Below are 20,277 nucleotides of genomic sequence, written 5' to 3'. Positions count from 1 at the left end.
CAATCTGTCTTCCCATGCTGTCTAACATCAGAGCGAACTGGACTGAATATGAATAACACAACATTTTTCCATTTGTAGTAACTACATATTAAAGTATAAAGCAATCTAACATGTTTTACAGCATTTGTTTATTTTTTCAGCCGTTTATATAATGTCCAATAGAGCATCTTTTTTCCAATGCCCTTAATTGGTATTGGTATTGGTTTATTATTGTCACTTGTACCGAGGTACAGTGAAAAACTTGTCTTGTACACTGATCGTACAGGTCAATTCATTACACAGTGCAGTTACATTGAGTTAGTACAGAGTGCATTGATGTAGTACAGGCAAAAACAATAACAGTACAGAGTAAAGTGTCACAGCTACAGAGAAAGTGCAATGCAATAAGGTGCAAGGTCACAACAAGGTAGATCATGAGGTCAGAGTCCATCTCATTGTATAAGGGAACTGTCCAATAGTCTTATCACAGTGGGGTAGAAGCTGTTCTTAAGTCTGGTGGTACGTGCCCTCAGGCTCCTGTATCTTCTACCTATAAGATATCTTTATTAGTCACATGTACATCGGAACACACAGTGAAATGCATCTTTTGCATAGAATGTTCTGGGGGCAGCCCGCAAGTGTTGCCACGCTTCCAGCGCCAACATAGCATGCCCATAACTTCCTAACCGGTACGTCTTTGGAATGTGGGAGGAACCGAAGCACCTGGAGGAAACCCACGCAGACACGGGGAGAATGTACAAGCTCCTTACAGACAGTGGCTGGAATTGAACCCAGGTCGCTGGTGCTGTAGTAGCATTACACTAGCCACTACACGACCGTGCCTGCCTGATGGAAGAGGAGAGAAGGGAGAATGACCCGGGTGGTGGGGTCTTTGATTATGCTGGCTGCTTCACCAAGACAGCGAGAGGTAAAGACAAGAGTGCAAGGAGGGGAGGCTAGTGTCCGTGATGAGCTGGGCTGTGTCCACAACTCTCCGCAGTTTCTTGTGGTCCTGGGCAGAGCAGTTGCCGTACCAAGCCATGATACATCCAGATAGGATGCTTCCTATGGTGCATTGATAAAAGTTGGTGGGTGTCAAAGGGGAGAAACCGAATTTTTTTAGCTTCCTGAGGAAGCAGAGGCACTGGTGAGCTTTCTTGGCTGTGGCATCTATGTGATTTGACCAGGACAGGCTGTTGGTGATGTTCACTCCCAGGAACTTGAAGCTCTCAACCCTCTCAACCTCAGCACCATTGATGTAGACAGGGGCATGTACACCACCCCTTTTCTTCTGGCTGCTCAGAGCTAGCAATTTATTTTGCTACCCTAGTATTTTGAGCACCTGGGTACAGATATTTCCAGCAAATTATACCTGCTGTACTTTACCAGGCAGTTTCTTAAATGCATCTATCCACTCTTTCTGTTACAACTAATACTGGATGTGCATGCACATTTAAGATAAGGTACTTACTCAATTTGTTTTTTATATTTCCTGTAGGTCAGTGGGGTCGATGTATTAGTGAAGAGTGTGGACCAAATGGAGTACAGAGTAGAACAGTGTGGTGTGTCCATATTGAAGGCTGGACTACACACCATTCCTATTGTAAGTATGAAGAGAGACCAGCAATTCAAAGGGACTGTTTCAAAGTGTGTGACTGGCACCAAGAGATTTTTGAGTGGGATTTCTCAAAATGGGGAGATTGTGTACTTCGTACATCTTCAAATAAAGTTAAACCAAGGACCTCCACTTGTGTCACTGCACAACAAGGGCTGCAGCATAGGAAAGTACACTGCGTACGAAAATCCAACAGATCTCTGGTATTAGACGAGATCTGTGAATTCTTTACACCTAAGCCTGCTTCGGACCAAGCCTGCCTCATTCCCTGCCCACAGGACTGTGTAGTATCGGAATTCTCAACCTGGTCAGCTTGTAGCAAAGGCTGTGGGAAAGGATTACAACATCGGGTTCGTTCAGTATTATCACCACCATTATATGGTGGTAAAAGCTGCCCATCTCTAACAGAAACTAAGGGCTGTGATATACAAGTCTCCTGTCTGGTTGGGGAGGATGAGTTTCAGTACAGTTTAAAAGTAGGTCCTTGGAGTGACTGCAGACTACCACACCAAAGACAAGTCTGGCAAAGTGGTAAACCAGGACTGAACTTCAGTTTACAGCCTTCTGAAAAGAATCCTATGAAGCTCCTGATCCATGAACATTTCAAGCCATGGGATGTAAAGATAGGATATCAAACGAGGCATGTCCGTTGTACAAGAAATGATGGAAAAAATGCAATGCTTAGGTAAGGTTATTTATTTAGTCTTTTTGTTTATTCACAAATATTAGTTAAACTTTGTGCCGGCAAGTATCTTAATCAATCACAGAATATAGCAGATGCATGGACGTTCGGTAGAATGAGTAGATGTTAGTACAGTTCTGTAATAGCAGTCATAACATGAGAAAGAGAGAGGTATATGAAATTCACCTTGGTGGTAGTGTGTACAGGTAATGAAGTATACTTCTGGGACGCTAATACACCATTGTGGTGTTTGCTTTAATAATTTGATGATACAGAAACCCCCTTTAAATTAATTTCCTGACATGCACAATTAAACCATTTTGCAGTTAACAAAGTTCAGTAACATTTTTGTGATTTCATTGGCAAACTCATTCTAGCACCCCAATATTATACAGCTATCATAAATATGATGTATCTCCCATGACTTTGCACCCCTCCTTGGACTCTTTACCTCTTGTTGTCTTGGTGAAGCAGCCAGCAATAATCAAAGACCCCACCCACCCGGGACATTCTCTCTTCTCTCCTCTTCCATCTGGTAGAAGATACAGGAGCCTGAAGGCACGTACCACCAGACTTAAGGACAGCTTCTACCCCACTGTGATAAGACTATTGAACAGTTCGCTTATACAATGAGATGGACTCTGACCTCATGATCTACCTTGTTGTGACCTCGCACTTTATTGCACTGCACTTTCTCTGTAGCTGTGACACTTTACTCTGTACCGTTATTGTTTTTACCTGTACTACGTCAATGCACTCTGTACTAACTCAATGTAACTGCACTGTGTAATGAATTGACCTGTACGATCAGTTTGTAAGACAAGCTTTTCACTGTATCTCGGTGCAAGTGACAGTAATAAACTAATACCAATACAAATACCAATAGGGATATTCTACTTCATAAGCATAGGTGCATTAATATAACTCTGCTGCAAAGATAATACTATGGCCCTTTAGGGTCACAAGCTTAAGTGGCTGTGTAATTCTTTTTTTGACTTACTGTTGCTAGTTAGAAGTTAATTTCCTGACTGTTGATTGGTGGTTCCCACATTCCTTTTCCACTAACTCGGGCCCTGTTTCCCACCTCCTTTTCCACTACCTGTGACCTGTTTTCCATGCTCTCTTCCCACTCACTGGAGTTCTGGTTCCCCAGCTCCCTTTCCACTTATCAGGGCCCAGGATCCCATGCTTTCCACTTACCAGATTCCTAGTTTCCACGTTCCCTTTCCAATAATGGGGGGCCTTATCCCACACTCCCTTTAACCTTACCTGATTCACTGGAAAATTTAGTAAAATATTGTGTCACTTCTCAAAAAGGTGAACTAAAAGTGCATTGGGGTATTAATAGAAATAGTAGTTCAGAAATCTGTCAGTCTGGCACCCACTAAATCCTGAGCATGCTAGATTATCAGTGTTTCAATTTTTATTTCTATTTTGCAGTGTTAACTATTTTGCATTTCCAAAGAAAAGTAATGAAACTTCATAATTTCAATTACTATCTTAAACTATTGCAAAGTTTTAAGTATTTGTTTATGGAGATAGCTCAACTGAGCTAAGCAACTTATCAATTACAGACATTTGTCTATTTTTACTGGATCCTTTGAAACATTCGTTTTGCATTCAGGAAAATTCTTGGCATGTTATTTCAGCTGATAATAAAAGCTATTGCTCATTTCTCAATGCAATCCATTACTTGGAATGTAATCACCATGTTGTTGTGTTCTTCCCTTGTTAAGCCTTGTTCTGTTACTCTCTCTAAGAATTTAAATATGTTTTCAAACTATATTGCTACCATCTTTGAAATGACATTACCCTTTTGAACGTTGCTACTAATGGTATTTAGACTGTTATTGATCTCTTCATGAAGTCACCATTATCGACCATTCCTCCATAAAAGTATAATTTGCTTCTAAAAATTCACAATACCCATAACATGATTAAAATGCACATACATGAAATGCAGATGTTATTTAACAGTTTTACAATCCTACCAGTGTATTATTCCAGAGTTATAAAATAGCATCAAAATTATCCCTTTCCTTTCAATTGATGTGAATGACCACATTAAAGTGCACAACAAGATATATTTAAGTATAGAGACTGTAGATTCTGTAAAAGGTTCAAAAAAGGTAATAGGGATAGGCCAGGGAATTATAGACCGGTGAGTCTCACGTCTGTGGTGGGTAAGGTAAGCTGTTAGAAAGGATTCCAAGGGATAGGATTTAGGAACACCTTGAGAATCATGGACTGATTAGGGACAGCCAGCATGGCTTTGTGAAGGGAAGATCTTGCCTCACAAGCCTGATAGAGTTCTTTGAGGAGGTGACCAGGAAGATTGATGAGGGCAGTGTGGTGGATGTGGTTTACATGGATTTTAGTAAGGCATTGGATAAGGTTCCTCATGGTAGGCTTCTTCAGAAGGTCAGAGGCCAAGGGATCCAAGGAAGCTTGGCTGTGTGGATTAGGAATTGGCTTGCATGTAGAAAGCAGAGGGTTGTGGTGGAAGGAGTGCCCTCAGATTGGAAGGCAGTGACTGGTCGTGTCCCGCAAGGATCGGTTCTGGGACCTCTACTTTTTGTGATATTTATAGATGACTTAGATGAGGGGGTGGAGGGCTGGGTTAGTAAGTTTGCGGACGACACTAAGATAGGCGGTGTTGTGGATAGTGTGGAGGGCTGTCGGAGCTTACAGAGGGATATTGATAGGATGCAGAGCTGGGCTGACAAGTGGCAGATGGAGTTCAATCCGGAGAAGTGTGAGGTGGTACACTTTGGAAGGACAAACTCCAGGGCAGAGTACTGGGTAAATGGCAAGGTACTTGGCAGTGTAGAGGAGCAGAGGGATCTGGGGGTTCATATTCACAGTTCATTGAAAGTTGCCTCACAGGTGGAAAGAGCAGTTAAGAAGGCCAATGGGATGTTGGCTTTCATAAGTCGCGGGATTGAGTTTAAGAGCCACGAGGTGATGATGCAGCTTTACAAAACTCTAGTTAGGCCACACTTGGAGTACTGTGTTCAGTTCTGGTCGCCTCATTATAGGAAGGATGTGGAGGCATTGGAGAGGGTGCAGAGGAAATTTATCAGGATGCTGCCTGGATTGGAGAGTATTGAATATGAGGAGAGGCTTAAGGTGCTAGGGCTTTATTCACTGGAAAGGAGGAGGATGAGAGGAGACATGATAGAGGTATATAAAATATTGAGAGGAATAGATAGAGTAGACAGTCAGCGCCTCCTTCCCAGGGCACCAATGCTCAAGACGAGAGGTCATGGCTTTAAGGTTATGGGTGGGAGGTTCAGGGGAGATGTCAGAGGGAGGTTTTTCACCCAGAGTGGTTGGTGCATGTAATGCACTGCCTGGGGTGGTGGTGGAGGCAGATACATTGAACAGGTTCAAGAGCTTGTTGGATAGGCATATGGAGGAACGTGAGATAGAGGGATATGCGGGAGGAAGGGGTTAGGTAGTGTGAGGGTGGTCTGATGGACGGCACAACATGGTGGGCCGAAGGGCCTGTTTTGTGCTGTATGGTTCAGTGGTTCTATGGTTTACCAGCAAGAAACACAGTAACATTTCAGTCTCTTTCCTTTGAAGTGTTATTTGCAGTAAACTTATTAAATGGGATCATTTTAATCAGGTTCATTCAGCTGGAAGCCAAAATGAATATTTAGGCATCATTTATCATATTTACCTCCTGTGTCTTTGCTAATTTTCCTGCAAATATCTTACAAGCTGGCAACATTACATTTTCCTAACATTAACTCTGTGAGTTCTGACTTTGTTCAACTCCAAAAGTTCACTTATGAATAGTGTTAACCAATGAAGTACTGGAACCCATTATGAAGACAAATGTACATGACTGTATTTCCACCATGGTGGAATAGTACAAGTAGACGTTTTTTCTTTGGAGTGCTTTCTCCTTTGCTGGGATACTCATAACATTTCTGTTTAGTAGGTGAAATCTACCAATGCAAGAAATATCTATTATGCATGAGTGTCAGTCTTCTCTTCTTGCTCTGATTTCTCTCAGTAATTGTACACTAAAACCTGGAAGTAATGCGAATTTTTCTTTGGTACAATTAATTCTGCCACTAAAATGAAGCAATCCTAATAGTATGCTATGTTGGTAGATTAATGTAAAAATATTACAATGTTTCAGTTACTTCTAAATATGCATTAAAGCAATGACCATATCATGTTTATAGAGTTAACTAGAGCCACAGGCAAACTATTTTGACACAGTGGTTGTGATAGATTATGACTACAGCTGGCATTATTTTCAGAAAGAAAGCCAAGACGTTGCCATTATGAAATTACCAACCAACATAATCAAACATTTCCCATTCCCACTTCAAGACAACTTAAAAAAATAGTTGCCCAGAATTAGGGGATTTAGTCTCAGGATAAGGGTTGACCCATCGAGATCAGGAGGAGGAAATTTGTTTTAATGTTTAGGATTGTAAATATTTGGAATTCTCCATGTCAGAGGGTGCTGGATGTTAAGTCACTGAGTGTTTCCAAGCCAGAGATCAATAGACTTTTTGGATATTCAGCAGATCAGTCAATAAGGTAATCAGAAGGGAGCAAGCATTTTAGATACATGACAAGCCATGAGCTTAATGAAACATGGAGCAGACTCAAAGAGGCATGTGCCAGAGTCCTGCTTCTATTTCTTATGTTTTTATGAAATTATAAGGGTGAAGCATAATGTTCAATCAAACAATTGAATCATTAAAGTAAGTAGACACGGGAAACCTGGTACATAGGATCCAATAAAACTTCTACAGCAGTTGAAACATTGTCCTGAGTTATGCAATGTTATAAGTCTTTTGTTTTTTAAAAATGAGGATGTGTCTTATGAGTATGACAGATTTTGTAATAATGAATTGCTGATTGTTTTTCTTCCCTTCTTTAGCCTTTGTACCCATGACAATACCCCCACGATCTTTCAGTCATGTGTTATGCCCAGAGATTGTGGAGTTTCTGAATGGTCTGAATGGAGTTCATGCTCTAAAACTTGCCAATTGCCTGGCATGTCTCCTGGGTACAGAAGCAGGAATCGATTTATAAGGCATACGGCAGTAGGGGGTGGCAGAGATTGTCCTGCTCTCGAGGAAAAAGCGACTTGCAATATTGGAGGCGAAGGATTATCAGAATGTCCAAAGTAAGTGTTGCCTGTGACTTCAAAAATAATATGTAAATAATTTCATATTTACAGTTTATGGAAACAATCCTCTCTGCTATTTATATTTTAGTACTTACAACTTTTCTGAATAAGATTTGCATGACTGGAGAGGCAAAGATAGTCAGCATGGTTTTGTTAAGGGGTATCCTGTCTGAGTAACTTGATTGAATTTTTCAGTGGGAATTAACTATATCACATGAAGGTTTTTTTTGGAATGGAGAAGAATGAGGGGGGAACCTGACTGATGTATACAAAATTATGAGGGGTAGATAGCAAGAAACTTTCCCCATAGCAAAACTCCCTGTAACCATAAGGTATGGGTTTAAAAGTTAAGGAGCTGGAGATGCAGAGTGGACTTGTGAAATAATTATTTTTTTAATCAAAGGGAGGTTGAGGTTTGGAATCCACTACCTAAGAGGATGGTGGAGGCAGGTACTTTCACAACAGTTAAGAAATATTTAGATGCAAACTTGAAATGTCATGGCATTGAAAGCTATGGATGAAGTGCTGGGTAATGGGAATAATAGTCAGATGCTCAATGGCCTGCTCAATCACATTGTAAAAAACACTGGAAGTACATTGAATGAGATGATGCTGAGGTTTAATGGCATATTTAGTCAAAATTATTGCTAAACACCTATTCTGGCTCTGAAAAATAATTTTATATGTAGAATCTAATTCCTATAGAATAGATATTTAAATAATCTGTATTTTAAAAATATAATGTAAAGTATATACTTACTTAAAACTTGTGAAATTTCAGTTTCTGTTTTAATTTTGAATGCCAATTAAGATTTTAATTTTCCTATGAGTAAAATGGTTAAATGATTATAATATTATACTGTTACTACTTGGCTTGTTGACTGTAAGTACTTTTAGTCATTGGCTTCTCACTCTGATCAATGACATGATAATTGCTGGACTTTGCCGATCCCCTACAGAAAACATGTCAAAATATGGAAAACCTGTGTTGACTCTTTGTGGAGAGGTCTCTTTGCAGTCAGTGGGAATGATATCCCATTAAAATCTAGACCAGAACATGACCTTTTCTGTTTTAACTATGTTGAACATTTGCTTTTTGTTAGACTTGAAGTTAATACTTGCAATTGTAAAACCAGAAACCAATAGGGTGAAATACCCAAGAAATTGATACTCAAAACAGTTAAAGCTTTTGAGAGAGGGATAATAGAAATATGATTTAAAAAAACCCTGAAAATATTCCAAACTTAATCAGTAATTTGTTTGTTTTAGTAGCAGAATGTTAATATATCAGTCAGAAGGCCTGATTTACAGCTTCAACTGTAAATTCAAGTTTAAAGCCCTGACAAGATAAGATATGATATCTTTATTAGTCACATGTACATCGAAACACACAGTGAAATGCATCATTTGCGTAGACTGTTCTGGGAGCAGCCCGCAAGTGTCGCCATGCTTCCGGCACCAACATAGCATGCCCTCAGCTCCTAACCCATACGTCTTTGGAATATGGGAGGAAACTGGAGCACCTGGAGGAAAGCCATGCAGATACGGGGAGAACGTACAAACTCCTTACAACCAGTGGCCAGAATTGAACCCAGGTCAATGGCACTGTAATAGCGTTACGCTAACCGCTATACTACCATGACTTGATTAGATGGTTCATAACTGAGATATTAAATGCAATAAGATAATGTAAGAAAATGTAATAAGATATGGATATGTTTGTGCCACTAAGAGGTATGTGGCATGTAGTATGACTTATTATTCATGAGATACTGGTGTGAAATGTGTTGATTATCTTCAATAGAGGATGTTTTGTTTATATCCTTGTAACTTGTCTTGGTGCACTACAACATAAACATTGTTGATAGGTTTTGAAAGCTGCTGCTTGAAGGACTAGTGGAGTAGTAATTAAGTATGAAGCAATAGAAAGCTGGATTCTATAGGGCGAGGCAGTATGAATAACAGACAGTGGATGTGGTGAATATGTTAGCAAGCTTGAGAAATATAAAAACTCTTAGCCATTATTTCTGTATGTAGAACAGGCAGTATGAGGTAGAGCAATCATCATCATCAAGATCCTGGGAGAGGATGCACAACAGAGAAACACAGCCAAATATGAAATGAGGAAAGCAATATTTTTGCTGGTAGCAGGCCCAAGGCATATGAGATTTTGGTGAGGTTAGTAATATCATGAACCAGGAATGAGGTCTTTAATGAGGATATTTGTAAAAGTCCTGGAGGGACAATTTAACCCAGTGCCTTCAGAGAGTTTGAGAATTACAAGATTGGCATATCACAAGATCACAAGACAAAGAAGCAGAAGTAGGCCATTCGGCCCTTCAAGTCTGCTCCATGAGCTAAACTAATACTATTCCTATCTAGCCCCAATTTCCGGCCTTATCCCCATATACCTTGATACCTTGACTAATTAGATACCTATCAATCTCGTCCTTAAGCACCCCCAGTGATTGGGCCTCCACAGCTGTACGTGGCAAAGAATTCCATAATTTTACTACGCAAACAGGAACTAGGAGAAAAGGGGAAACATTGGCGATTACATGGTCAGGCTGAGGGCATGAGCCAAAGAGTGCAATTTTCAGATATTTTTCGATCAGCCAGTGCAGAACATTTCATGTGCAGACTGGCAAATGAAAGAACTTGAACAAAACTGTTTGATGCTCTAGGCGTAACCTCCGAAGAGATGTGCAGAAAACCATCAACACAGAGATGGTGCTGAAAAATGTAAAACAAATTCACTTAGTTATTCAAGCAGGAAACAAGGCTATAGAAATGGTGATGATGATATAGTCTTCTTCTGAATTACCAGTTTATGTGGACCTCACAGGTGGATTCAGTGGTAAACCAGTATGCCAGAGACAGAAAAGTTGCAGGTCATGTAGATATAAAAGGTGAGATTCCTTGTCAGAAATCTAAGAGAGCCACATGCCTTCAGAGTGCCCATTCGAAGGGTTTTAATTGCTACAAAATGTGGCATATTGCACAGGTGTGCAAGTCCCTGGAGAATGTGGAAGTCAAAAAATCTGCAGATGCTGGAATTCTGAAATAAAAACAGAAAATGCTGGAGATATGCAGCAGGTCAAGCTCCATCAACTTGAAACGTTAATTCAATTTCTTTTCCCATAACTGCAACCTGGCCTGCTGAGATTTTCCAGTATTTTCTGTTTTTATTATCCCTGAAGAATGAACTGCTTGTAAAGATGGTAGTCCCATTTGCCATGGGCACAAGGGGCCAAAGCTTTGGACAGTCCTGTTGGAGATCCATCCATGTGTTGCAATCTGAGAATAAGGTGGTAGAAATGAGCATGTTGAATGGAATGGAATACCTGAAAAAGAAGCTAACGATAGTAACCTAATAGCTATCTTATCAACTGAGGCCCTGTGATCAGTAAGCATATTGATATTGCAACCAATCAGACTACTTAAAGGCAGGACAGCTTGGAAATATCACAAACACTTCCCACTGCGGCAGATAAAATTGTGTTGGGAACCTTTGCAGGAGGAACTCTCCGAGTCAGGAAGGTTAGGGTTGATTGATTCTGAGGAGAGGGGTTTGTCCTATGAGGAAAAGTTGAGCACACTGGATTTGTACTCTCTTGAGTTTGGGAGAATAAGACATGATCTCTTGAAACATACAAAATTATGCTGCTCCACTGGATAGGTGCAGCTAAGATATTTCCTTTGTATTTAGAATGGGGCTCACAGTTTCAAAATAAGGGGTCAGCCATTCAGGACTGAGGTAGCTAATCTTTGGAATACTTTACCCAAGAGGTATATGGAGATGTAGTTCCTGAACATTTTCAAGGCAGCGAGTGATAGATTTCTGGTTATTGAAGGAATCAGGGGACTATTGGATTAGTGCAGGAAAGTGACACTGAGCAGTTATCATTGGCAAAGATCTTATCAAATGGTGGAACCGGTGTGAGGAGGCATATGGACTAATTGTATTTCTATTTCTTATGTCGTTATATAGATTTAAATGTAGGGAGTATCACAAGGAAATTTGCAAAAACTATGGTCATATGGTTGACTGTGAAGAGAGCATCTTGAATACTGTAGGCAAGTAAATAGTCTGGTCAGTTGGGTGGAAAAGTGGCAAATTGATCTTGACCCAAGGACATGTGAGATAATGCATTGGGGAGGTACAACAAAGCAAGAGAATACACAATAAATGGGAGGATATTAACTGGTGTAGACACTACAGATCCTTAAAGGTAGCAAGAGATAATATGGTTTAAAAGGGATACAACATGCTTTCCTTTATTAGCTAATGTATGGAGTAATAGGGGGAACTATGCCAGTTGCCCATAGCTTGAGTGCTGGGCACAGGTCTGGTCAATACATTACAGGAGATATGCTATTGCACTGGAGCAAGTGAGCAAATGTGGACAAAATTTACAAAGGTCTTACTAAGACTGGAAAATTCGAGCTATGAGGAAAGATTGGGTAAACTAAGGAAACACAGGAGACTGCAGATGCTGGAATCTGGAAGAACAAACAATCTGCAAGGAACTCAGTGGGTCGAGCAGCATCTGTGGGAGGAAAGGAAATGTCAAAGTTAAAGATTTTGTTTTTCCCAATGTAGTTAAATGTCTGGAATTCATTGCCTGAAAGTCTGGTAAAGACAGAACTGTTGATCTTATTTTAAAAAAATGTTTTAGTGGTCACACCACTAAAGAGGTGTGACCTGCAGCACTCAGTATAGGAAGGTGGAATTAGGCTGAATACCTTTGTCTTGACTGGCACAGATATGGCAGGCCAATTGTCTTTCTTTTGTGCCATAAATGTTCCATGATGCTATAAACTACATGCAAAAACCTGCACATTAGTTTAGAGAAATACTTGAATCTGTTTATAATGTGCAAGGTAGTTAGCAACACATTACATTATTTTGCTCATGGCATTAATTCAATTGAGCACATTGACAGTGATGCTTGAGCAGTTCAAGAATATCAACGGAACTGCTTGACTGAATTACAGCTTGGTATTAAATTGCCATACATGTCTTGTTCTTTAGCAGAGTTTTCAATATAGGTAGTCACATTAATGGTTTCAGTTTCTTGCTGTAGTTCTGAAGCTCAATCTGAGAGGGAAGCTAAATTAAAGAATTATGTTACTCCTGGCAGCACTTATAAGAAATATTTGGTAACTGAGAGCATTTAGGTCACAAAGAAAAGATAGAAAAATGGAATTAAGAGCTAAATCAGTAATGATCTAATGAACGGAAGAACGGACTTAAGGGTCTAAATGGGCTACTCATAATCTTATTTGTTCATGTTTAAAATGAACACTCAGAAAGTTATGGTCAGAGCTCACCTGAATTTCTGCTTTGTGTTGGCAGTGTCCAAGGTTCCAAGTGAGCAGCAAAGATTTGTAGCATTAGCCTGCTAAATATGAGACAAGATTGGGATTCAAAATTAGGTCATTTAAATTGAAGTATAACTGTGGTATATACAATACGTTCTGGTCACAGCTATCTTAAATTTTGCAGCACAGTCACTAATGACTAGCTAAATATTGCTCTAAGCAGACAGCAGGCATCCCATCAGGCCAACAAAATTAATTACGTGGGAAAATCATTTGCAGATCTACTCTGTTCTTTTTTTACTTACAGGAAGTTGATGTGCATTGAAATACCAATGCACATCAGCACATGAACTCCACCAGACAGTACCAAGATCCATACACAGTAACTCAACAATGAAATGACTACCTGCTGAACAGACACAGCACGAAAAGAGGCCCATAATGATTCAGGGGCAGAGTTATAAATCTTTGTGTGTCTTTTTTTCCCTTCTACTTCATTCCCACAACAGAAATGTGAAATCTGTGCAGCAAACATGAAGGCTAAAATACTTTAATTTCAAAAATCAAGCCAGAGTACGTTTTTATTCAAGTTTCAGGTCATTTTTAGAATAAAGTAGATTCTAGAAGATAACAAAAGTAAAAAAATATATATAATGCATGTTTTGCCTTACCTCTACTTAATTCAGAATTAATAACCCATGATATGAGCAACAAGACCAACCAGATCCCTCATGAATCTGTGATTTGATAGAACATAGAACATAGAAAAGTACAGCACAGGGACAGGCCCTTCAGCCCATGGTGTCTGTGCTAAACATGATGCCAAATTAAACTAAATCCCTTCTGCCTGTACATGATCCATATCCTTCCATTCCCTGCATATTTATGTGTCTGTCTAAAAGCCTCTTAAACACCACTATCATATTTGCTAGTTACGCTACTTCAAAGTTGTGATGATGTATCAATGATGGGCCCAGGTAAAGTACATAGAAATAATTGGAGACAAGAATAATATGTGGTGGTGATTGCCATACAATCACTGAAGGATTTAGGTTTTGTCTAAACCACCAGAAGGAAGCTCAAACAATTTGCAACAATTATCTGAATCCCAGGATAACATTACTGTCAGTAAATCAATCTTCTGTTCAATATTCTTTATACAGTGCAGCTGGCAAAGGCAGATTATCTTCTTTTTTTTGTTTATGTAAGTACACAAGTTATCTTAATGGACATTAGCCACATGAATCCTCCTTTTTGTTAATCTACAATGACCCCTGTACTGAGTAATCAATGATTGCCATAAATCCCTGGAATTTTGTTCTGATGATGAACAGAGTGTACAGAGGTGTTGCTTTAGCATATCTGACCACATTCTATCATAAAATCTTTTGAGTTGCACAGTGTGAGTGTGGAACAGTATACCCACCAAATTAGTTCACTGCTATTAGAAACACTTCTTATCTTCCAAAAATATAAGAGGTAATACCAATCGATATCAAGTACTCCCGAATTAAATTTAGTTAATTAAAGCCTTAACCGGTGTACATAAATAGCATGAAATTCGTTGACTTATTAAATCATCATTCAATCCTGGATACAGCAGTTTTATTATTGCAAGTTGAAATTGTAACAGTCATGAAATCCTACCAGAAATTGGTATTGGTATTAGTTTATTATTGCCAATTGTACCAGGGTACAGTGAAAAGCTTGTCTTACAGACCGATCGTACAGGTCAATTCATTACACAGTGCAGTTACATTGAGTTAGTACAGAGTGCATTGACGTAGTACAGGTAAAAAACAATAACAGTATAGAGTAAAGTGTCACAGCTACAGAGAAAGTGCAGTGCAATAAGGTGCAAGGTCACAACAAGGTAGATCATGAGGTCATAGTCCATCTCATTGTGTAAGGGAACCGTTCAATAGTCTTATCACAGTGGGGTAGAAGCTGTCCTTAAGTCTGGTGGTATGTGCCCTTAGACTCCTGTATCTTCTACCTGATGGAAGAGGAGAGAAGAGAATGTCCCAGGTGGGTGATTTACCAGTAAAATTCATGCCAGTTGTTGCTCCTAGCTCTTCTTCTTTCTCTTGGATAGTCCCTTGGAGGTTAAGGATATTGTGCCCCAGTGCTGTGGGTTCTAAGGTGGCTAAAGATTCTTATATAGGCACTATAGACTCAGCTACAAGTGGAGCAGGTGGAGCTTGACAGAGTAAATGGGATGTTGCTTGCACCTTCCACTGTTTGTACATGCCTCCATGTGTTCCTGTCTTTGACATTTGATGTGCTCAGTACTTTCTGGAATGCTCCTTCTGTATTTTAAGCAGTCACAGGCCAGAAATTACCATGAGTCGGTCAGGATGTTGCACTTCTCAAGGAAATTCTGTGAACATGCTTCAAGTATTTTCTCCATTCTCCTGGAAATCTTTTGTAGTAACAAAGCTTAGAGTGGTTTTACAGAGGCATCAGGACTACGTGACCCATCCAATAGAATAAGTTGACTGTGGCTGGAGCTTTGATACTGGGGATACTGAACTGGGATAGGATATTAACATTAGTTTGCCAATGTATTGAAGGGATGTTATAGGGATAGCACCGGTGATTATTCTCCAGTTCTTTGAGGTATCTGCTGTAGGTTGTCCATGTCTACATAGTATACTGGAAGGGATCACTGCTATTCTGTAGATCCTGGACTTTGAGCTAGATGTGAGTCCTCATTCTCCAAATATTCTTTGTTTCTCAGTTGACCAAAGACTGGCAATTGGAGATGGTGTGAATTTCATCATCAACATCTGCCTTCACAGAGAGGTGGCTCCTGAGATATAGAAAACGATTCATGCGTTTCAGCATCTTGTTGTGATTTTGATTGACAGGGGGCAGGTTGTGCAGTGTGGTCTAACTGGTAAATATGTTCTCTGGAAGTTTATTGTGAAGCTCATTCTATTGCATGCTTCAGTGAACAATGATTTGGAGTTTGGAATCTGAATGAGTGCATGTTCAAACATTGTCTGAGCACTGCAAATCACTGACTTGCGTTAGAGTGGTCTTGGTTGTTGAGTATTGCTGCAAGAAAGATTAAGAGGGTCAATGTGATAATACAGCCCTGTTCGATCTCTTTTTGCATTGGGATTGGGTCTATGGTGGACCCAATATTAGGATCACGGGATGCGTGCCATCACATTGTAGATGTAGGATGGAGGTGAATTTCAAAGCACAGTCAAATTTGAGGAAGCTTCATCAACCAAATCAATTGATGGAACCAAAGGCTTTTCTGATTTGAAAAAGGTCACGTTTAGCGGTGAGAGCTGTTCTTCATATTTGTTGTTTGATTTTATAGCTGATGAAGATCATATCAATTATCCCTCTTAATAAGTGGAATGAGCATTATGACTGTGAGGGGAGTTGGTTGAGGAGTGATTTTACCTGTGATTTGACTTTACCTGTGGCAGACAGCAGAGAAACTACTCAGTAATTATTGCAAATTGACTCACCTTTCTTGAAGGCGTTATCTCTAAAATCCCCTGTTTGCTTTCCTTTTCCCGTTTGGAGGAGATGAAGTCATGAATTTGTACCAGAGGTACTTCCCTTCCATGTTTTAGTACTCAGCAGAGATTTTGTCTTTTCCAGTGGCCCAGTTGTTTTTCAGCTTTGGGTAGCCTTTTCAATCACTTGCTGGGCCTGGTTGGTGTTGTGATTGCAGTGGATAGTGTACTGTGGTATAGAGTAAAGGGCACTCATCATAAAGGCAGAGAATCTCTGGAACATTTGCAGCTGGGAAACAAGTCCTTCGACCCACAATGACCATCCAGCTCACACCTATACAAATCTGATTTTATTCCCCCCACTTTCCCTTTACCTCTCTATGGGGCAATTTACATCAGCTAATTAACCTACCAACCTGCATGTCTTTGGGATGTGGGAGAAATCAGAACACCTGGAGAAAACTCACATGGTCAGAAGAAGAACATGAAAACTCCACAGACAATAGCACCAGTGGTCAGCTTTGAACATGGATCGCTGGAGCTTTGAGGTAATTGCTCTACTAGCTGCACCACTGTGCCACCTCATTGAAGAGGTCTTCAAAGTGCTCCTTTCAACAGATGCTGACTACCTCTCTGTTCTGGAAGTAATGGATGAGATCAGAAAGTAATTCTACTCCAATCTTGGGCAATCCTTGGCTAAATCTTAATGGGAGATAAAGTGATCCATGGTGATTTCAATACCAGAGCCAATAAGGACATTAAACTCGGAAAAGGTGTGATTTACAAGGAGTAAAATTCTAATTCCTGTGGAGTCCACCTCCTGATAAAATGCTTGGAATATGGTCTTATCATAACCAACATTCTATTTTGTCAGAGAAACAAAGCCTCATAAGAACACTCTTTTTCCAAGCATTGACCCTTGCTAAATTCCATCATGGCCCAAGGGATGGGTGTCAAGGATGTCTGCATCACTCCCACCATGACATGTGCAAATGACTGCTGAATTCATCATTGCCTAACATTTCTGTTAAACTGGCCCTTAAAGGCTAGTAACAAAGATGCTACATAAGGAACATCAATGCCAAAGGACTCAGATCTGCAAAAGAATACCATATTGACTGCAGCTCATACACAAGCTGATGATTTCCAATCAATGACTGGTCTGCTCTGAAGTTCCCAATAAACAACACTGGTAAATGTCACTACATATAAGTCAGTGATAATAAACCTGATTCTGATTCTGATTTTAACCTCAGCTTTCTCAACAAGAAAACATATAAGAGACACAAGAGTGTAGATGCTGGAATCTGGAACAAAAAACAAACTGCTGAAGGAACTCAGCATGTTGAGTAGCATCTGCGGAGGCAAAGGGATGGTCAATGTTTTGGGAAAACTGAGATTGGGTGGATGAGAATGACTAGGAGATCCAGAAGGATCATGATATGAAGAGAAGATTCTTAGAGACAGGATTTGTGGGCGTTTGGAGAAGCATAGGCTGATTATAGGGACAGTCAGCATGGCTTTGTGAGGGGCAGGTCATGCTCATGAGCCTGAATTAATTCTTTGAGGATGTGACAAAGAACATTGATGAAGGTAGAGCAGTGGATGTGGTGTACATGGATTTCAGTAAGGCGTTTGATAAGGTTCCTCATGGAAGACTCATTCAGAAAGTCAGGAGGCATGGGATCCAGTGAAACTTAGCTGTATGGATTCAGAATTGGCTTGCCCATAGAAGACAGAGGGTGGTGGTAGATGGAGCATATTCTGCCTGGAGGTCGGTGACCAGTGGTGTTCTGCAGGGATCTGTTCTGTTCTTATAAATGACTTGAATGAGGATGTGGAAGGGTGGGTTAGTAAGTTTGCTGGTGATACAAAGATTGGTGGTGTGGATAGTGTAGAAGGTTGCTATAGGTTATAACAGGACATTGATAGGATGCAGAGCTGGGCTGAGAAGCGGCAGGTGGAGTTCAACCCAGAAAAATGTCAAGTGATACACTTTGGAAGATCGAATTTGAAGACAGAATACAAGGTTAATGGCAGGACTCTTAGCAGCATGGAGGAACAGAGGGATCTTGAGGTCCATGTCCATTGATCTCTCAAGGTTGCCATGCAGGTCGATAGGGTTGTTAAGAAGGTGTATAGTGTGTTGGCCTTCATTAGTCGGGGTATTGAGTTCAAGAGCTGCGAGGTAATGTTTCAGCTCTATAGAACTCTGGTTACATCACACTTGGAGTATTGTGTTCAGTTCTGGTTGCATCTTTATAGGAAGGATGCGGAAGCTTTAGAGAGGGTGCAGAGGAGATTTACCAGGATGCTCCCAGGATTGGAGAGCCTGTCTTATGAGGATAGGTTGAGTGAGCTAGGGCTTTTCTCTTTGGAGAGAAGGAGGATGAGAGGTGACTTGACAGAGGTGTACAAAATGATAAGGCATAGATTGAGTGAACTGTCAGAGACTTTTTCCCAGGGCAAAAATGGCTAACACAAGGGGGCATAATTTTAAGATGATTGGAGGAAGGTATAAGGGGGATGTCAGAGGTAAGTTTTTTACACAGAGAGTAGTGGGTGCTTGGAATGCACTGCCGGCAGATATTGTGGGGGCAGATACATTAGGGACATTTAAGAAACTCTTAGATAGACACATGAATGATAGAGAAGTGGAGTGCTATGTGGGAGGGAAGGATCAGATAGATCTTAAAGCAGGACAAAATGTTGGCACAACATTGTGGGCCGAAGGGCCTGTACTGTGCTGTAATGTTCTATGTCTATGTTCCTGGATTGAAAACATTAGTATGCTTCAAGGCATCTGGAAGCCAAAGTCCAAGACAAAAGTGGTGATCTAAAAAGCAGAGGAATGTAAAGAACTCAGGATATCCAGCTACTTGTTAACAACCATGTTGTGTGGCTTCTTTGGGACTGTCAATGCCTTCTAAGACCTAAACACCCATACCTGGCTGAGAGCTAAGGATGGTGGGGAGTTTCCCATTATCCAGCTTATGATAACAGGTGTCACGATTTACTAAAGGACTAAAGAACACTGAAATAATCAAGAATGATTGGCATATGTTAATGGCCTTGGAAATAGGCTAGATTTTCTACGATGACTATAATTCAAAGATACTTGGGTATAAAGCATTTTGAGATATCCAGAGCTTGTGAAAGGTCCTATATAAATTCAAATCATGTTAAGAAAAAAATGCTGTTTTTCATGTTCTCAGAACACACCAAAAAATAACATCAATAGGCTAGAGAGTTCTTTAGAGTGATTTGAAGCTGTGAAAAATGCTAAATCAACGCAAATTTGTCACAAGCAATAAATTACAGTGTAAAGAGAATACTTGTTTAATTCTGCAGTTTTCATTAGATTCTGGCTCAAATCTGGGAAGTTAAAGCATTGAAACCAGAATGTTCCATAAGTGGATATAATCAAAGCTGCGCCTTGCGGGGCTATTGCAGTACACTCTTGATAAATGTGGAAACTTAATAGGTAAAATAATTTACTCTCTGACCACTCAGACCCAACCACACAAAAAGCAGAAGCACTCAAATGCATCATAATTGATGTTGTACTTCGCTTCTAATAAAATATGTTTAAATTGCCTTTAAATTCTGGAATAAATTAAAGCTCCCATAAAGAACGGATCTTTATGGATAAGATGACTTGTATATTGGGCAAGTATTTTTTTTGGCTGGTTAGTCAGCATCGCATTTCTACAAAATACTCTAAATATAATTTGATGTGCTTATGGTGAAATCAACATCTATCTATTATTTTCAAATTAATTAGGGTTGAGGGTTACTGGGGTATATTTTAACTTTTTGCAATAGTGAAGATGAGTATATATTGTGTCCACCACTACTTTAAAAATTCTCTATTGGCTGAGGGGCAGAAGGTGATGTTGATTCTCTTCCTAGGGTTTTACACTATCACACAAAGTTAAGAACTACAGCAAATGTTCATATTTCTAATATGCACTTCACCATTATAAAAGCAATATTTCTTGGTTGAAAGATGTTTCGAAACAGAGGATACCAATAA

At 39.9% G+C, this 20,277-nt stretch overlaps 1 protein-coding gene across 1 annotated transcript in view; it reads left to right on the top strand.

Moving 5' to 3' along the window:
• The first annotated feature begins 1,380 nt into the window (after window positions 1–1,380).
• Window positions 1,381–20,277, top strand: part of thsd7ba (thrombospondin, type I, domain containing 7Ba) — a 448,905-nt gene continuing 430,008 nt past the window's right edge. Inside the window, exons 1-2 of the mRNA XM_052026976.1 lie at window positions 1,381–2,279; window positions 7,186–7,434. Of these exons, the coding sequence (XP_051882936.1) occupies window positions 1,381–2,279; window positions 7,186–7,434 (1,148 nt within the window). The remainder of the gene's footprint in view (window positions 2,280–7,185; window positions 7,435–20,277) is intronic.

This window comes from Pristis pectinata, chromosome 1 (genome assembly GCF_009764475.1).
Source record: "Pristis pectinata isolate sPriPec2 chromosome 1, sPriPec2.1.pri, whole genome shotgun sequence".
Taxonomy (NCBI): domain Eukaryota; kingdom Metazoa; phylum Chordata; class Chondrichthyes; order Rhinopristiformes; family Pristidae; genus Pristis; species Pristis pectinata.
The sequence above is the reverse complement of the archived record's forward strand: the minus strand, read 5'-3'. Positions and strand labels throughout refer to the sequence as shown.